Genomic DNA, 20,291 nt, shown 5'->3' on the forward strand with positions numbered 1-20,291 from the left:
ATGCCACAGGGCTTGTGGGATCTTAGTTCCGCGACCAGGAATCAAACCCATGCACCTTGCACTGGAAGTGCAGAGGCAACCACTGGACCACCAGGGCAGTAGCAAGGTTTTTTTGTTTGTTTGTTTTTTAAATGACAAGCGCTACATGCCGACATACTGTAAAAATGACCCCGGATCACATCTCCTACACAAGAAACTGTCAAATCTGGTTATATTTATAGGAACTAGAATTCTTTAGCTTGATAGTGTTATAAACTCTGTCCTTTTATGGTTTTTTGGGGAGAGGAGGGCTGGCAAAGGGGTGAAAGAGGATGTCTTTCATATTGTTTCATTGTTAGACAATAAATAGCTTTGTTTAAAAATGTTAAGATACTCTCTTAAAAATTCAAGGAAGTTCAGAGTATACACAGGAAAAATTCTTCCTGCTCCACTCTGCTCCTCGTCTCACTCTGTATCCACGGTTGGCCATGGTCCATAGCTGAGCCTTCTATTGTCACACGAGGGAGCAAAATGGGACTTTGATTTGCACGCTCACGGGAGTGTGTGTGCGGTCACATGGACCTTGGCGCAGACAAAAGATGTGATTCAAACATCCTCAAGGCCAGCATTCCTCAAACGGAGAGCAGACGCGAAGTGTGCTTTTCAGGAGTGTCTTAGTGAGGGAATGACCACATACTCTGCCTCTGCAGGTGTCTCGGCTGTGTTCCCTGCCTCCCCCGTCTTGGATTGACCAGCGGTGGCAACACAGCTGCCGGTCTGTCTTTGTCTCAGGCCCAGGGGCCCCCTCCCAGCCCCGTCCCGGGATCAGGGAGGCCACTGGGCCTTGAGCCCTTATTCCAGTGGCATCTTTGTCAGGGATTCCAAGTTCCAGAGACCCCACAAGTCCCGCTGCTCCTGTGCAATGCAAGAGCCTGCCTTCTCTAAGGCGCTTGAAATGATTGACAGGCCAGCCTGCCCCAGGCGCAGACTTGGCTGTAGGTGGTCTAACAGTGAAATAGAATCCCTGGTGTGGATGGGTGTGAGCTGGTGCTGGGGAAAGTCAAGGGCCAGACTGGTCCCGGAGGTTTTCTCAAGAATCGCGTCCTGTGTAGCGTTTGCTTGGGCTCTTTTCTGGAAGAGTGAGCTAGTGCCAATGAGAATCTTGGTGCAAGCCCGTGTGTCCTCCTGCAGGGAAGCCACTCCAGTCAATTCAAGGAAAACTGTTCAAACGAAGGGAAACCACGCCAAGGGTTGATTCAAATTGTATTAAATACAGGAAAAGGAGTTCTTCCCTCTGGGATACTTGGTGACATACTGGAGACACAGAGACTACCTTTGATAAGTTCCCGTAAAGGCAGCTTGGCTTTCAAATATCTGAAGCATCAATCCCTTTACTGAACCACAAACCGAAGGATTTAGGCGTGTTGATGGAGGAGGTGAACTGCAGAAGGAAGTGCTCTGTGAAACTGAAAGGTACAGGATTGTGGCTGCCTGACGGGATTGTTGAAATGCACGCTCCCTCAAGTGTTAAGTTCGGACGCACTCATCGTGGACACTCCAGAAGGAATATGGTGAACTCCAGGACACGAGGCAGTGGCATGGTTTGGGTCCCCAAATTGACATCCAGAAGGGCCAGACGAAGGTGTGAACCAAGGAGTGGGCAGGTCACGTTCATCCCGATGTCAAAGAACAGCAAACCCGTTTCAGCCAATCAGGCTGCTGGAAGATGGGCTCGCTGAAGTGTCTTTGTCAGAGAAGTGACACTTAACCTTGGCAACTGACCAACTAATTTAGTTCTGACGTTTTTGATGGAAGTATTTTCAAGATACAATTGTCTGCCTTTTAGTTCAGTGCACCAAACCTAAGTTGACTCAGGGTTCTCTGTTCCATCATTCAGGATCAGTTGTCCTCAGAGACGACCTTTGGTCCCCCGTCCTTGCCTAAAGGAACCCAATGACCTGGCTGGGGGCTCAGGTTGTCAGGAGTGGCCACTACTGAAGGTGACAGGCCTGCTCAGATGCGCTCTGCTCCAGCACACCCACGGGGCGTAACCATTCCTTGGGGAGCACAGCTGGCATGGCCAGGTCATGGTTGATCTTCTGTGTCCATGTGGCCAGAAAGTGGTACCCAGTGATTTGGTGAAATGCTAATCTCAGCGTTGCTGGGTGGGTGTTTTGTAGATGTGGTTCACACCTACAGGAAGATGACTCAGTCTAGGGGATTCCCCTCCATAAAGTGGGTAGCCCTCATCCAATCAGCTGAAAGGTCTTCAGAGCAAAGCCAGATTTCCACAGGAAGGAGAGACTCAGCTTCAGTCAGCCGCTGCCTGAGTTCCCAACCTGCCCTGAGATTTCAGACTGGTTCGTGCCCACGAGTCCTTAAGATCAGTCTCCCACCTTCTCTCCCTCCCCCTCTGTCTCTCCTCCTGTTTCTATCTCTAGCTCTATATATTTCTCTGTCTCATCTCTCTATCTCTGTCTCTTTATCTCTATCTCCATCTCTCTCTTTTCCTCTGTATCTTTACCTCTGTCTCTATCATCTCGCCTCTTCCTGGTTCTGTTTCTCTGGAGAACCTGACTGACATAGGTAGCTGTCTCCAGTGTTTGAGGCTGGGGGTGAGGAGGTAATATGTAGCTGGAGAAAAGTCTAGTCCTCTCCCAATTCCAGTCACTGAAGAATTGAATAAGCAAGGCCCTCCCATTTTCAGGCCAGAGCAGTATGAGGGTGAAGGTGAAGGACAGACACCAACATTCTCACATCAGTGTATTGATACCACATCCCGAGCACTGCGCTAAACTCTGCTCAGCACAAAATGCCTCAAGCTCTTCCACACACATGGACCACAGTCTTGTCTAACTCAATGAAACTATGAGCCATGCTGTGTAGGGCCACCCAAGATGGACGACGGGTCATGGTGGAGAGTTCTGACAAATGTGGTCCACTGGAGAAGAGAATGGCAAACCGCTTCAGTATTCTTGCCTTGAGAACACCGTGAATGGCATCCGACCCATCACTTCAGGGCAAATAGGTGGGGAAACAATGGAAACAGTAACAGATGTATTTTCTTGGGCTCCAAAATCACTGCAGATGATGACTGCAACCATGAAATTAGAAGACGCCTGCTCCTTAGAAGAAAAGCTATGACCAACCTGGACAGCATATTAAAAAGCAGAGACATCACTTTGCTGACAAAGGTCCATCTAGTCAAAGCTATGATTTTTCCAGTAGTCATGTATGATATGAGAGTTGGACCATAAAGAAAGCTGAGTACAGAAGAATTGATGCTTTTGAACTGTGGTGTTGGAGAAGACTCTTGAGAGTCCCTTGGACTGCAAGGAGATCCAACCAGTCCATCCTAAAGGAAATCAATCCTGAATATTCATTGGAAGGACTGAAACTGAAGCTGAAACTCCAATACTTTGGCCACCTGATGCAAAGAACTGACTCATTTGAAAAGACCCTGATGCTGGGAAAGATTGAGGGCAGGAGGAGAAGGGGACAACAGAGGATGAGATGGTTGGACGGCATCACCAACTTAATGGACATGGGTTTGGGTAGACTCTGGGAGTTGATGATGGACAGGGAGTCCTGGCGTGCTGTGGTTCATGGTTGCAAAGGGTTGCATGAGTGCAAAGGTTGCAAAGAGTTGTACACGACTGAGTGACTGAACTACTGAACTACTTGTCAAGATGAGTGTTGTCTAAACTAAGGAAGATGGACCTGTCATAGACAGAGCCTACACGAGGTATTTTTTTATTTTACATGGCTTGTGTAGCTTCAGACATCAAAAAACTCATGGAGAAATCACACATATACAGGCACACACATAAGGAGCCAAAAACAAAACCCACCCACTTTGTAACTTGGTGGTATAACTAAGGGATTCTTGCTCTTGCTACCACAATTCTTTTAGTATTATTATTTTAATGGATATTTGGCTGCATCTAGAATTCTTGGTGACAACTTTTGTTTGTGTTTTTTCAGATCTATGAATCTGTCATTCATTTCACTGTCCTCTAGCCTCCATAGTTTCTTCTAGGAAGTTACATTATTTGTAGTAGTCTTGTTTCCATATATAATACGAATTTTCTCTTGTTATTTTCAAGACTTTCTATACTTTAATCTTTTAGTTGTTAATTTTTTTTGGCTAGGCCACACGGCATGTGGGATCTTAGTTCCCTGACCAAGAATCAAACCTTGCCCCCTGCATTATTAGCACCGAGTCTTAACCACTGAACCACCAGGACGTCCCGCTGCCGCGTTTCTTAATTCCCATCATCACATGAAGTTTAAAGTAAATCCCCAGCTGAGAAGACATTGTAAGGTCTGGGAGCCGAGCACAGAGAGGCTGACAGTCTACCCAGGAGGACCCATGGAGTCGGATTCTCAGAAACAGTCTTCTATCGTGGAAATAACTTCTGCATTCACATGTCTACATATTTCCTTCACACTGCTGCGTCTTCAGAGGCAACTACTATGTTATGGAAAAGAGCATGGAAAGATAGAGTAAGAAATGAATCCGGGGCAGGAAAGAAGATGACCAGACTGCCCTCTGGCCCAGGGCGGGGAGATCTCGCTTGCCGCCTGGAATAGTCCAGTCCTCTGCTCAGTGCCTTTTGGGTCCCATCTCAGTAGGTCCTCCCTCAGCTCTGGAGGGACAAGGAGGTCACTGTTGTCCACGCTGAAGCCTCATCAGGGCGGGCGAATACCGTGGTTTCTCAAGCAAGGGGTCTGATTCCCTTCTATCATGATCAGAGCACCTGGCACCCTGTCGGCACTTAATACAGTGGTTGAGAGCTGAGTGACCCGAAGACTGGGTCAGGTTTAAGTCAGCAGGATTCTTGCAGCCAACAGTACCCACTGCACTCATGGTTTGGACCATTTTATAACCTGCTTTGAGCTGTGCCTGCCTTCCCAAGAACTGAGAAGCATGTAGACACGATGGGGAGTGTTAGGCGAGACTGTCCATTTAGATGGTCCACCGTGACCAACATCAGCTCTGATACTTTCCAAATGGACCGTGAAGTGAAGTGAAGGGAAAGTCGATCAGTCATGTCCAACTTGTTGCGACCCCAGGGACTGTAGTCCATGGAATTCTCCAGGCCAGCATAATGGAGTGGGTACCCTTTCCCTTCTCCAGGGGATCTTGCCAACCCAGGGACCAACCTGGGCAGCTGCAGTCCATGGGGTTGCAAAGAGTCGGGCACGACTTGGTCCATTTGGAAAGCATCAGAGCTGGTGTCGGTCACGGTGGGTGGTCTGCGGTGAGCACCCCGCCTAGGCCGAGGTTTCTGTTTGCATGTTCTCTGGTGCTCTGTACCGCCCACGTGCTAATGGCTAATACTCAGCAGGCGATACGGGGAACTAGTCACAGATTCAGGGGTCCCATCGGACCTGTGGGATGGAAGCAACTCTCTTTCTGGTGAAAGAGTATTGTGTTTGGATGGCATCCACACCACAGATGGTTCTGGAGCCCTGGAACTTGTTGCTGGGTTGGTTCACAGCCTTGTAGCATGGGGGAGGGGGACCCAGGTGAAATCTGAAACTTGAGAGCAAGGAGAGGCTTAAGAGGTAGAGCCCCCCACCCCCCCGCCCCCATGGCTCAGTAGCAGGTTTAAGAAGGAGGAAAACTTACTTTCGAGGCCTGTCTTGAGGGGCTGCAAGATGAGTAGAGCTCTGCACACCACCCCCCCAACCTGAATCTTCCAAGTTAATGTGGGGGTTGACTGGGTTCTGTGGTGTACACAATTCAGATGGTCTCAGCTCACATTACTCTCTGCAGGCCGCGTCTTTGAATCTGGCTCCTCGTGTGGACTGGGTGGGCAGAAAGGACGCAGCAAGCAGAGACGAGGGAGCCTCTGAGTGCCTGGGTCCAGCTGGCAGGCCAGCCTGTGGTCATGTGCTCTCCATGCTCCCCATGACCTCCTCCCGTGTGAGGACTCAGGTGATCCGAAGGCTTGAGGTTGTTTCCACCAGAAGCCTGTCACGGGCTGGTCAGGAAAGACAAAGACAAAAAGGACGGGTGCATTAGAGCGAGTGTGATGCTTGGCGACCACCGTGGGTTGGTGGGGGGGAGAGGTGGGACCCCAGTTCTTGCACATGCTTTTTGAGATGGACAATAGTGGATTCAGAGTTCTCACCAGCAGTGAAGCTATTAGTTCAGAGATAGAGTTTCCTTGCCTGGAAACCTCTGGGCTCCTGGAGGAGGTGTGAGCTGCAGAAGGTCGGTCCCTGACTTGTCAAGGAAAGAGGCTTGCATCGTGTTGCGCAGGCATTTCTCGTGTTCGCTTACCCTGATGAAGAGCCACTTAATTAGAGACACACAGGGAAGCCGAGGGAAGCATGGATATTGTGGTCCTGAGCGTGAAGGGTGCTCATTCTGTGTGCTTGTGGCAAGGGACGCTGGGAAGGAGGGGAGGATAAGGAAGTGGATAGAGGCCTTGGGACTTTGGGGGGAGAGGGTGAACCCTAGGGTGAATGTAAGCAGGGGGACACACCACCTCTGGGCCTGTGCTGTTTAGGGCAGAAGTCCCTTACCACATGTGGCCACAAAGCACTTGAACTGTAGCTTGTCTGAATTGCGATGCACTGAAAGGATCCAAGGACAACTGAGAGTCCCTTGGACTGCAAGGAGATCCAACCAGTCCATCAAAGGAGATCAGTGCTGAGTGTTCATTGGAAGGACTGATGCTGAAGCTGAAGCTCCAATACATTGGTCACCTGATGCGAAGAACTGACTCATTTGACCTGATCACTCATCAGACTAGATGCTGGGAAAGATTGAAGACAGGAGGAGAAGGGGATGACAGAGGATGAGATGGTTGGTTGGCATTAGCGACTCAATGGACACGAGTTTGAGTGAACTCCAGGAGTTGGTGATGGACAAGGAAGCCTGGCGTGCTGCAGTCCATGGGGTCGCAAAGAGTCAGACACGACTGAGCGACTGAACTGAACTGAAGGGATCCACACTAGCTTCTGAACTCTTAGTATGAAAATAAGACTGTAAAAGAGCTCATTCATATTTGTGTGTGTGCTCAGTCACTCAGTCATGTCCAACTCTTTTGCAACCCCATGGACTGTAACCCACCATTTTCCTCTGTCCATGGAATTTTCTGAGCAAGAATATTGGAGTGGGTTGCTATTTCCTCCTCCAGGGGTGTCTTCCTGACCCAGGGATCAAATCTGGGTCTCCTGCATTGGCAGGCAGGTTCTTTACCTCTGAAACAGCTGGAAAGCCCCTCCAGATTCATATTTATATTGATACCATATTGAAAAGACCCTGATGCTGGGAAAGATTGAGGGCCAGAAGAGAAGGGAGTGACAGAGAATGAGATGGTTGGATGGCATCACCAACTCAGTGGACATGAGTGTGAGCAAACTCAGGGAGATGGTGAAGTACAGGGAAGCCTGGCGTGCTGCAGTCCATAGGGTCTCAAAGAGTCGGACACAACTCAGCAACTGAATAGCAACAACATTGAAGTGATACTGTTTTGCATATATTTGAAGTAAGTAAAATATTAAAGTTAATCTTAAAAAAATTTTTTTAATGTTTGTATAGCCTTGACATGGTAGAAACTTTTTGGAGGGCTGGACTGCAAGGCATGTGAGATCTTAGTTCCCCGAACAGGGATTGAACCTTAGCCCCTGCATTGGATGTGTGGAGTCTTAACCACTGGCTTGCCTGGGAAGTCCCTAAAATTAATTTTAAATTAATTACCTTTTTAAATGGAGCTACTCAGAAATCCAAAATTACTTACATGGCTCTTGGTGTGTTTCTGTAACACGGTGCTGCGTTAAACCATGGGAACAGAGATGTCTCTGCTTCACAGTCTTGAGATGGGTTTTTGGCCAGCACAGCACGGTGAGGGCTCCACCTGAGCAACTCTTGTTACCTCTGTGCAGATGAAGCAAAGGGATTGGTTCAAGGCCAGAGGATACCTGTGACCTTCTGGCCCCGGGTTGCCCCTGTGGGACCTTGGAGAAACTCCAGGGTTCCCAGGGCACCTGCCAGCTTGAAAATCCCTGTTCCTGCATCACGTGTCTGCTCCATGTGCCTGTCTGCTCCGTGCAGTTGGGAAGCGGTTTTCCAGAAGGAAACCCCTCACACGTCCTGGGGGGATGTGACTTGCTTTGTTTCCTGGCCTGTACATCTGAACATCTTTGATTTAAAACAGGGTTTACCCTGGGGTTTCCTTTGCCTCCCTAGGAGTGCACTTTGGAAGCGATTGTGCAGGACCCAGAACGTCCCGGACGCTCACTCCTGGGGCAGGAGACAATGGGCAGTGTGGGATGGACCCCCACCAGAGGAAGGAAGACCTGGGCTGGGGTCACAGATTTTAGACAAGTCACCCTCCCTATCAGTGCATTGTGTGTGCTCAGTCACTCAGTCGTGTCCGACTTTTTGTGACCCCACGCACTGTAGCCCGCCAGGCTTCTGTGTCCATGGAATTTTCCAGGCAAGAATCCTGGAGTGCTGGAGTGGGTTGCCATTTCCTCCTCTAGGGAATCTTCCCAACTGAGGGATCAAACCCACTTCTCCTGCATTGGCAGGTGGATTAGGATACGACGTAGCTCCAGACCTACATGAGAATTTTTAAATACCCCAAATGATCATGCCCAGAAAAATCCAACTTTGCTTAGTGTTTCTGGATTTTCATGCACTGCTTGGAGATGGGGAGGGACAGCTCATGTTGAGAGTTCTTAGTAGGGGACTTCCCTGGAGGTTCAATGGTTGAGACTTCACCTTCCAATGCAGGGGGTGTGGGTTTGATCCCTGGTCAGGGAGCTAAGGTCCAACATGCCTTGGGGCCAAAAAACCACAACATAAAAACAGAAGCAATATTGTAACAAATTCAGTAAAGACTAAAAATGGTCCACATCAAAAAAAAAAAATCTTAATAAAAGAGCTCTTGGATTAGGTTAATTGTAAATTCCTTTCATTTGTAAAATATCATGTAAATGTGGAATTATTAGAGACTAAATTACATCTGTGTTTCCAAATAAGAATTCGCAGTTCCATGGGCTATGGGACAAAAAGCATTAGGGATAAATGGAGTCACAGTTCACTAAGGAAATCTGATGTCACTAACCTGTGTGCAACTGTTAATGTATTTTCCAACTAAAAACAAAAAATCACATTTACAGTTTAGATCTTCATTCTTTCCTGAGGCTGGTTGCTGTCAATCCAATTTGGATTACATAAATTAACTGGCAAAAATTAAGCACAACAGTCACATTAAAACTTTAAACCTTGCAATTCAGTGTCCTGTCAACGTGTTCATATAGACGGGTTGGCAGACTTGTTTTGTGAAGGGCAAGGTAGTAAAGATTTAAGGCTTTGAGGACCATATGGTTTCTGTTGCTTGGCTTTTGCAGTTTGTATGACTGAGCAACCAGAGTCAACATATGGGTGTGGCTGCATTGGAAATTTAAAAAGAAATAATTAAACTTGATTTATTGACAAAAAAGTATTAGCAATTTCAATGTAACATTTTATCAGTATTAAGTAGGTGTATGTAGTTTGCTGGTAAATATGAAGGTGTCTTGTGAAAAGCTGAAAACTCTTCAAAATGGCAACACTCCAGTTCTGCCAACTGGCAAAACTTTAGGTCAAAAGTATCTGCCCTCCATTCTTTGACTGATTAGAGCCTCATTAGCTCAACTATTTACCTACATGAAGAAAGAGAAATAAAAGTATACTATGTCACAGTTCAATAATTTGAGCACATATTTTCTAAATAGGCTTTTTGTATTTTTACTGAAAAAGTAATCTTGCTATTGTTTTGTGGCTTTTTTCCCCCCCAGATATTTTAAGAAAGATTATACAGAAGAAGTTTGACCTCTCAAAGGAGTATGATAAGGTAATTTTGGATTGATGTATCTGTTATCAAAAAATGGATGTGAGTAAAATATTGGCTGACTTGAAAGTTAATCTTTAAATAACCAGTTATCTGTGAATTCAGCTAATATTTTGACTTAGAAGTTTTATGGAATATTGAAACACCTTATAAATCCCATTTGAACTACAGCAGAAATTTCAAAGGTGGCATTTAGAGAAATATTCACCTTTTAAGCTGTATTTTATTGAAAATCTAGAAGTTCCTTAAATGAAGTCTTATACTGTTTTTTTTTTTTAAGCCAAGGGAGGAGATCTCTAACAAATGAAGTGGTTTGAACATCCCTAGAAGCGGGGATGCACACTTGTAACAACCGCATGCACACATGTAGAGGAAAAAGAGTGAATTCTGACCAGAGTGCTTCCACGAGGAGGTGACTCTGGTAAAGAAGATGAGCAGGGCTCGAGCGGGTGGGGAGGTGGCTTTGCGAGTGGTTCAGGCTCTGGGGACCAGTGAGGGGAGGATGGGATGTGAAAGGAGGAAGCCCATAGGTGGAGCTGGTGGGTGAGGGGAGAGGAAGGCCAGGTGAGCTGGGGCCAGGGCAGGGCAGGGCCTTGAAGGCCCTGCTCAGGTGAGTGGCCAGTGTTGTCAGAAAATACCCAGGCCCCTTCATGTCTCTAGTTAGCTCCAAGGTTAGGGTTGGGGTTAGGGTGCTGCGAATTTACCTCGTTTGCACCCACGAGATTAACTTCCTTCAAGAGACAAATGTGTTCTTTCGATTCTGGCTTATGATGAATGCAATTTGCCAGTAAAACAAACAGACAAATGTTTGTTGCTGTAAATGTTAGGATAATAAAGATTAGTTGAATCTGTTTGTCAAGCTATTAGTCCTGCAGGGTCAGCTGCCCATTCCAACCTTTCCTGGTATGAAGGTGGTTGTCAAGACAACAATCAAAGGGACCAGCAGGACTTTTATTTATTTAATGGCCAGCACAACAGATGTGAATGAAAGTGTCCCCGGTGGGTGTGAGGGCCCTGTACCAGGAGGGCAGTGAACCCTTCTTGCCTGACAGTGGGAACAATGGCTGCATATTCTCAATTTGCAGTAAAGTGACAGTCAAGACAAAACTGAATGTAAAAGCCAAGAGGAAAGCCTCATTTCATGGGCATTTACGTGTATAAAAGAAAATGAGCCATTTACTCCCTGGTGCCCCCAGCCTGCTCTAATACCTCGGAAAGCATCTTTATTCTTCAGTTTCCACTGGCTTCGTTTATATCTTCCAGACATGATGCCCTGTGTCTGCCTGCCTCCCTGGGCAGAATAAAATGACTGTTGCTTTCATATTTATGTTAAAAATTTGCATGCCACTAGCAGCCCGGCCGGAATGCCAGTTAGCCCTGCAGAGGTACGGGAGGGGATGAGAGGCCGAGCTTCCTCTGGGCCAGGCCTGGGGGGCCTAGGGCCTTGGACCCCGAGGTGACTCTGAGCGGCCTGTTGAGTGTGAGCTGGCATTGGCTGCCACCATCCCTGGGAGTCCTCTGTGGTTGGCTTGATATTAGACCTGGAGTTCCTGTAGACTTAGGGGCCCCTTCGTTCCTGATTTCCTCTCCACCTCAGGTGTCTTTCCAAATGGATAAACACCGCTGGGGTGGAGCTGGGGTGGAGAAAGGAGACAGAACTGGGCCCACATGAATGAACGGACTCCTGCCCTAGGCGTGAACTGGGTCACGTTTTCCAGTTATCCAAGGAGAAGGATTTGGTTAAACAAAGACACCCAGGAAGCCAGGGCACCTTGGGAGGGGAGTTTTCTGATTGGCCTTAGTCAGGTAAATGCTTTCTTGAAGCAGGGCCTGAGTCAAGGACTTTCGGGCGAGTCTCTTATTTGGGAACTTCCGGGAACCCTGGCTGGGGAGTGGGAGGTGAAACAGGAAGGAGGGCAGCCTACAGAGGGTGTGTCATTCCACCACCCACCACAGGGGGAGACAGAGCTCCGTCCCGTAGAGCAGCTGCACTGGACCCTGTAGACACAGCAGCGTGGGAATTAGCCCACCAGAAGGTGCGGGGGCTGAGCGCTCTATGCACTGAGAGACTGAAGAGGCACCTTCAGGGCTATTTGGGGCAGGGGCAGTATTAATCCCTCAGCACTCTGAGCTTACATGGTTTTAGAAGATGCCTTCGAGCACAGGTACCAGTAGTAAGATGTCTGGGGAGGCACACGGACATGGCTAAGGTCCCGGGACTTGGGTGGACTCCACAGCATCCTCTATACTGGCCATGCCCACCGGGTGTAACCTGCACAGTCACACAGGTACCCTCTGTCCAGCTGAAAGGCCCTTGGGAGTTCTTCAGCTGTCCATGTCCTGAGCTCATTTCATCTCCTGGTGAGCCCACAGTAGCCAGGGCTGCTGAGTTGGTGGTCTCCGGACAGGGGCTCTTTCAGTGAACTTCATCCCTTGGGAAGTTGGCAGCTGTCAATAGGTGTAGACCTTTTGTTCCAAGGGGCAGCCTTGACTCTGGATGGAAATATGACTCCTTCCCATGGAACTGCCTCATTCTTCCACGTCAGCTGAACGTGCAAAGTAGTGCTTTATAATCTGTGGTCTCGTTCTCCTCCGGAGATTTTTTAAAACACTTTTTCTCCCTTTGTTTAATGCATTCACTTAATGAGTATTTTCAGAGTGCATGCTAGAAGCAACGCATAATAGGAGGACACGCATGTGAAAGTTATGTCTTTACTCCAAGAATTTGCAGTTGGTGAGAAGGAGGTCGTGGGGTTAGACTTGTGTATGCTTGGACACTGTGAGCTGAATTGTGTCCAAAACTCATATGCTGAAGTGCTAATCCCCTGTGGCTCAGAATGGGATTGTATTTAGAGGTAAGGTCTTTAAAAGGGTGATTACGTCAAAATGGGGTCATTCAGGTGGGTGTTAATCTAGTCTGACTGGTCTCCTTCTAAGAAGAGATTAGGACACAGAAAGAGAAAGGACTATGTGGAGACAGGAAGAAGATGGCCATCTGCAAGCCAAGGAGAGAGGCATTAAAAGAAACTAACCCAGACCACACCTTGACCTTTGACTTTCCAGCCTCCAGAACTATGAGAAAATAAATTTCTATTCTTCAAGCCACCCAGCCCTGGTATTTGGTTATAGCAGCCCTAGCCGACTGGTGCAGTAGATGCCTGCAAGGCAAGATGGAGAGGGATACACATGCCATGAGAAGTTCAGATCCAAGGCTGTTAACGTGCTGAGGATGGAAAGTGTACTGGCACTTGGGGAAATCAAGAAAGCCTCCAGAGTGGCACTGGCGTGTAAGCTGAGACTTAAAGGCAAAGGGGCAATGAAAAATAAAGCTGTGAGAGTCCATGAGAAATAAAGCTCTGCTTCCATTTGCAAACCTGGCTCGAAGCACAAAGCTTCTCCTCTGCTTCTTTTATTTTTAAGATTTTTTTTTTTTTAATGTGGACAGTCTGTACTGAATTTGTTACACGATTGTTGAACACCATTACTTCTGCTGTTTCTGTACTGGTTTTTTGGCTGTGAGGGATGTTGGGTCCTAGATTCCCGACTAGGAATGGAACCTGCTTCTCCTGCATTGAGAGGTCAAGTCTTAGCCACTGGACTGCCAAGAAGTCCCTTCACTGCTTCTTGAATCATGAACTGTCACCTTCCACTTTGTGATAATGAGAGTCATCATTTCTTGTCTGCCATGTTCCAAGCACTGGATTAGCAGTTTTTGTTTTTGTTTTTTTAAATTGTGTCTAATCCTCACAACACCTGTCCAAGACAATCCTGCACTCAGAGAGTCTAGGGAACTGAGGTCACCCAAAGACTGGATGGCGACACTGGGGTCTGTAGCCAGGCCAGACTAACTCTGAGCACATCAACAAAAGTGAGGCTCACGCCAGGTCAGCACGCTGTCCTCCTGAGGTGACTCATCGGGAGCAGCGGCTTCCATTCGAGTATCATGAGCTGTGAGCACGGAGGGTGAGCGCCCCTGAGCTGCGCCTTTTACCTGTGAAACCATGAAAGATTACTGTGTGTAATTCCCCAGGCAAGAAGCGGTCAGGCACAAGTGGAAGGCCTGGATCGGAAGAGAATTTGGCGTTATGGAGCCGTGAGGAAACCTGAGGACCACACAGATGAAGCTATAGAAATCCGAGAAACAACTTGAATAACCCTCTCTTTTTTTTTTAACATGTGTTTGGGTTTTTATTCTTTTTTTTTAATTTATTTTTATTGAAGAATAATTGCTTTACAGAATTTTGCTGTTTTCTGTCAAACCTCAACATGAATCAGCCATAGGTATACATAAATCCTCTCCCTTTTGAAACTCGCTCCCATTGAATAACCCTCATTTGCTAGCACTTGCGTAGTACAGGCTCCATGGCAGGCACCCGAGAACGTGCTTTGCAAATAGTAAGTCTTAATGTTCACACTACCCACAGCAGAGGTGTTTCAGTTCAGTTCAGTTGCTCAGTCGTGTCCAACTCTTTGCGACCCCATGAATTGCAGCACGCCAGGCCTCCCTGTCCATCACCAACTCCCGGAGTTCACTCAGACTCACCTCCATCGAGTCAGTGATGCCATCCAGCCATCTCATTCTCTGTCATCGCCTTCTCCTCCTGCCCACAATCCCTCCCAGCATCAGAGTCTTTTCCAATGAGTCAACTCTTCCCATCAGGTGGCCAAAGTACTGGAGTTTCAGCTTCAGCATCATTCCTTCCAAAGAAATCCCAGGGCTGATCTCCTTCAGAATGGACTGGGTTGGATCTCTTTGCAGTCCAAGGGACTCTCAAGAGTCTTCTCCAACACCACAGTTTGAAAGCATCAATTCTTCTGTGCTCAGCTTTCTTCACAGTCCAACTCTCACATCCATACATGACCACTGGAAAAACCATAGCCTTGACTAGACGGACCTTTGTTGGCAAAGTAATGTCTCTGCTTTTGAATATGCTATCTAGGTTGGTCATAACTTTGCTTCCAAGGAGTAAGTGTCTTTTAATTTCATGGCTGCAGTCACCATCAGCAGTGATTTTGGAGCCCCCCAAAATAAAGTCTGACACTGTTTCCACTGTTTCCCCATCTATTTCCCATGAAGTGATGGGACCAGATGCCATGATCTTCGTTTTCTGAATGTTGAGCTTTAAGCCAACTTTGTCACTCTCCTCTTTCACCTTCATCAAGAGGCTTTTTAGTTCCTCTTCACTTTCTGCCATCAGGGTGGTGTCATGTCCATATCTGAGGTTATTGATATTTCTCCCGGCAATCTTGATTCCAGCTTGTGCTTCCTCCAGGCCAGCATTTCTCATGATGTACTCTGCATAGAAGTTAAATAAGCAGGGTGACAACATTCGGCCTTGACATACTCCTTTTCCTATTTTTAACCAGTCTGTTGTTCCATGTCCATTTCTAACTGTTGCTTCCTGACCTGCATACAAATTTCTCAAGAGGCAGGTCAGGTGGTCTGGTATTCCCATCTCTTTCAGAATTTTCCACAGTTTATTGTGATCCACACAGTCAAAGGCTTTGGCATAGTCAATAAAGCAGAAATAGATGTTTTTCTGGAACTCTCTTGCTTTTTCCATGATCCAGCGGATGTTGGCAATTTGGTCTTTGAAGAGAAGTGAAAAGCAAAGGAGAAAAGGAAAGATATAAGCATCTGAATGCAGAGTTCCAAAGAATGGCAAGAAGAGATAAGAAAGCCTTCCTCAGTGATCAATGCAAAGAAATAGAGGAAAACAACAAAATGGGAAAGACTAGAGATCTCTTCAAGAAAATTAGAGATACCAAGGGAACATTTCATGCAAAGATGGTCTCGATAAAAGACAGAAATGGTATGGACCTAACAGAAGCAGAAGATATTAAGAAGAGGTGGCAAGAATACACAGAAGAACTGTACGAAAAAGATCTTCATGACCTAGATAATCATGATCGTGTGATCACTGACCTAGAGCCAGACATCCTGGAATGTGAAGTCAAGCGGGCCTTAGAAAGCATCACTACGAACAAAGCTAGAGGAGGTGATGGAATTCCAGTTGAGCTATTTCAAATCCTGAAAGATGATGCTGTGAAAGTGCTGCACTCAATATGCCAGCAAACTTGGAAAACTCAGCAGTGGCCACAGGACTGGAAAAGGTCAGTTTTCATTCCAATCCCAAAGAAAGGCAATGGCAAAGAATGCTCAAACTACTGCGCAATTGCACTCATCTCACACGCTAGTAAAGTAATGCAGAGGTGTTTAGGTCGCCATTACATACATTTATCCATTCCGTCTTGAGCTTTCAGCACACAGGGTGTGAGCCAAGCCCTGTGCTTGTGATGCAAAATGAGCTATGCAAAGCAACCTTGTTATGGAAGGATACATTTCCCCTGGGGACCAACGGGTGTGGGCCAGCCCCTCCACAGACTCTCCACCTGCTGGCTGACTGTAAACAAGGGAAACAGAGGAACATCACTGTCTCACTGCTTACTTGGGGTTTCTGCAGGGAGAACCTCTCAGCCTAGCTTGTCAGAGTGATGCCTGCTCAATTAAAGGACAAGGTTCCTATCTTCAAGGAATGCACGGTATTGGATCATTTAGGTAGTGACTTAGGATTACCTCCCACCGATGACCTATAAGTGTCACTCACACCTCTAAAACTTTTCAGAGGAAGTTCTCCCAGCCCCCTGCCCCCTCCCACCTGCCATCTTTTATATTCTGAGCAGCACTGTCAGCAGGACTTTGAGTTTCCTTGCAACGACTTCCTGAAATGGTTTTTGTGTGGCCATGGTTCAGCTCCACTCCAGCCTCTTGGTTGATGATCCTCTAGACTCAGCTGGGCTGGATCCTCCTCATTCTTTCCATCCTCAGTTACTACGCTTCCCTGTCTTGGATGAGATGGTTGGATGGTGTCATCAACTCAATGATGAGTTTCAGCAAGCTCTGGGAGTTGGTGAGGGACAGGGAAGCCTGGCGTGCTGCAGCCCATGGGGTCTCAAAGAGTTGGACACGACTGAGCGACCGAACTGAACTTGTCTTGGCGCTTCCTCTGGGGTCAGGTGCAGGGCTTGGGACTGATTGCTGAGGCTTCAGTCCTGACCTGGCCAGAGCTACCAGTCCTGGGATATTGACTCGTGACTTTGTAAATGTCAGCTCATCAATCCAGATGGGTTTGTGACGTTTGAAACCCAGCCTCCGTGTTTGCAAAAGTGTAAAAATGACTCTGTCCCCCCTTCATGCACAAATCACGTCCCTCTTTTTTTAAAAAAACATGGGACAGTCTCATAACTTAAGCAAATTTCTCATCATGGGAAGCTCATTACTTTGCCATGGATCGGTCCTTGACTGTCGCTGACAATCCCCGATCTTTGGACCACTGTTTAGGGATTGTTGGTCTTAGGCAATGTGGCTCCTTCTCTCTTCTCTCCATCAGCTTGTCTGATTGTGATCTGGCACCTCTCGTAAGACAGGTCCCAGACTGAGCACCTGGGAGAGACGGTGAGTGTGATGGTCACGGTCCTCGCCCTCCTGGAGCTGCAGGTCATGTGGGAGCTGTCACTCCATATGAAGGAAAGGCTGTGAAAGGACGGTTGTAGGACCCCATGGCAGCAGGAAGGAAGAATGTACTGCCAACCCAGATGTGGTTATCAGTATAGACTTCCTGGAGGAAGCAACATCCACACTCAGACTTGAGTTTCCTCAGGAGAAGAGTGATGGGAATAATGTTCAAGCAGCGGGGAGCTCAAAGTGAGGAAGGGAGAGAGAGCACGGTGCTTTCTAGGGACTCGAGTGGCCCAGAAGAAGGGGGCAGGAAGCCAGGAGTAAGCAAGATGGGACCACGTGGGGCAGTTTGAATTAAACATGGCGGCACCCCACGGACTGCTGCTAAGCAAAAGGATACCTGGAAGGTGGAGCCTTGGGTTCTGGGGTTTGGGCAGCCCCAGACTTGGTTTTGTGGGGACCCTGAGGTCAGTATGTTACGCGTTTGTAACTTTCCCTCTCATTCCCGGGTCCATAACTGATCAGCACGCTGATGAAGAGCCTTGCAAGAAACCCAGGTGTAAATTCAAGTGGGAGCCCTAGAACTTGACTCTCTCTGAAACACTGTTTCTCTCATAAATGCTCCTTGATATGTCTTTCTCTCTCTTGATTCTCTCTGTGCGGGATGTTAATATTCTCAGTGGCGGTTAATCACTCCAGTAACGTTTTCTGTTTTCTTGATGCATGCTGCCTGTGCTTGCACAAACTCTGCGATGGCTCTGCCTTCCTCAGCCAGAAAACGTAGTCTTGACTCTGAAGGTAACGCCCTCGCTTGCTGTTTCACGTTGCTCTGTGTAAAGCCCGCTGTGATGCTTTTGCCAAAACTCCCAGTTCCCTGTCCTCTCCCTGTGATGGTTTTTGTTTCCTTTTTGTTTCTGCCATTGCCTGCATCTTCTCTTTCAGCTCCAGTAGTCCAGGAAATAACAAACCATCTTGGCAAGCCTAAAATCTTCATCTTCTTTTCAATGCAACCCACAAAGCCCTCCAGAAATCTTGGTATATCAGGACAATATTTAGGTCCTTGCCAGATCTCGGCCAGACTTCAGTCTAGACGTGAACTCTGGAAATGACATATCTTGTTCCAGATACTGTTCGACCCAGTATTTAGTCCTTCCTGGTGACTCAGACGGTAAAGAATCCGCCTACAGTGCCGGGTTCAATTCCTGGGTTAGGAAGATTCCCTGGAGAAGAGAATGACTACCCACTCCAGTATTCTTCCCTGGGGAATCCCAAAGACAGAGGAGCCTGGTGGGCTACAGTCCATGGGGTCACAAAGAGTAGGATACCACTGAGCAACTTTCGCTTCACTTCACTTCATTGGAAAGCTTATATAGAAAATATAAAGTTCTTATCTGGAACTAAAGATAGCGCATCTAAAACATTTCAGTATACCTTTCCTGGATTTGGGGTTCTCTGTCTCCTAGAATTCAGAAAGGATTTTAAATTCCTTTAGAAGTAGTAACAATTTTTTAAAATAGTTATAATTTAGAATACTTGCTGAGAAATGATAGCAGAATAAGTAAGAGTTGGTGTGTCTAGAGCTGGTTTTTCAGTTGGCCAGTGATATGAGTCCTCAAGGGAGGGTTATATACCAGCAAGTAATGACTCTTCATGGCCCTAGTATCTGGCTTATTGTAAGGAGTATGTTTGATGAATGCATCAAAAATGCACTGTTTTTCCTTTTTATCCTTTTAACCTTATAGAATAAAGGATATCTAATTATATGGAATTAGATAATATTCAAGTGCCATATACACCTAGTTTAATGCTCATAATAAGTATTTGCCCACAGAGTTAGCTAATATTGATTGAACATTTGCTGTGTGCTGGGCCCTTTGCTAGTTGTTTACACATTAGCTCATTTAATTATCTGTCCCTCTCAATCTGCTGATGACGTTAATCCTAATGTAACATTTCCTGCTTTAGAGAATTAAAAGCCACCTCTGCTGGGATTCAGAGCAGGTTCTCAGACTCCCAACGTCAGTGCTGTCTCACAGGGACATCACATTTGCTCATAGGAACAAGACTTGGGTTTCGTTTTCCTTTGCTCTGCTTGGCTTCAGAATGTCTTGCTCTCTAGCTGCTCCAGGAGTTGCAAACCACCAACCTGTAGCTTTTCTGCATTCTTTCACAATGTCTTCCTTTATGTAGGTACGAGTAGCTTGAGGATTGGAGGACTGCAACGAGAATGAGTGTTATCCTCCTGGTGCGTTAATTTTTACTTAGCTGGAATAAAGCCAGTCGTGCTTATGAAAACAGGTTTTGGTCATGTGATTGTGTCTAGAAATTGGGCCCATTAGGAACCCAGGGACATGTGAGATAAAGGCTGCCGAGCCCCGTCCCACTGGCCTGAAATGGGCACTTATGGAGCGTCTGCTCGTGGCAGGTACCCTCCTTGGCGCCTTATCGCTAACTGTATATGCTCTACAATGTTCACGACGACCTTACAAGGTATGTATTTTTATTCCCGGAACCTGGGTGAGGAAACTAACATGTTTGATTTGGAAAGACTGAGCTTTTCCCCCCTAAATTTAGGAATATTCCAGATTCTTCTATAATGCTGGATTTGTCATCAATTGATCCTATCCAAACTACTGTGAATCCTGAATAACTACTGCTGGCTCTGTCTTTCTGGTGAAAAACACCCTTGGTATGTGTGTGTTTAGTCGCTCAGTTGTGTCTGGCTCTTTGCGATCCCATGGCAGTAGCCTTGCCAGGCCTGCTTGTCCATGGGACTTTTCTCAACAAGAATACTGGAGTGGGTTGTCATTTCCTCCTCCAGGGGATTGACCTTCCCTCCCAGGGACTGAAGCAGTGTCTCCTGCATCTCCTGCATTGCAGGCAGATTCTTTACTGCTGAGCCACCGGGGCTTATTCATTATGCAAGGAGTTCTAGCAAAATTTATCATGCCATTTAAAAACAAACAAAGTACCTTTGAAAGTGAAAGTGGAAATGT

At 46.9% G+C, this 20,291-nt stretch overlaps 1 protein-coding gene across 31 annotated transcripts in view; it reads left to right on the forward strand.

Moving 5' to 3' along the window:
* PROM1 (prominin 1) overlaps positions 1-20,291 on the forward strand; it is a 148,326-nt gene that overhangs the window by 64,247 nt on the left and 63,788 nt on the right. For 26 of the 31 annotated variants that reach the window (XM_086404720.1, XM_086404726.1, XM_086404731.1 and 23 more), the window contains one exon: positions 9,784-9,839. The exons of 4 other annotated variants lie outside the window; for them this stretch is intronic. In XM_086404720.1, the coding sequence (XP_086260846.1) occupies positions 9,784-9,839 (56 nt within the window). Of the gene's footprint in view, positions 1-9,783; positions 9,840-19,640; positions 19,786-20,291 lie in introns of those variants that run through there. One more of the 31 variants, XM_086404736.1, reaches the window with a different exon arrangement.

This window comes from Bos grunniens, chromosome 6, assembly GCF_055505025.1.
Source record: "Bos grunniens cultivar Pamir isolate PY7600 chromosome 6, Bosgru_T2T1.0, whole genome shotgun sequence".
Taxonomy (NCBI): domain Eukaryota; kingdom Metazoa; phylum Chordata; class Mammalia; order Artiodactyla; family Bovidae; genus Bos; species Bos grunniens.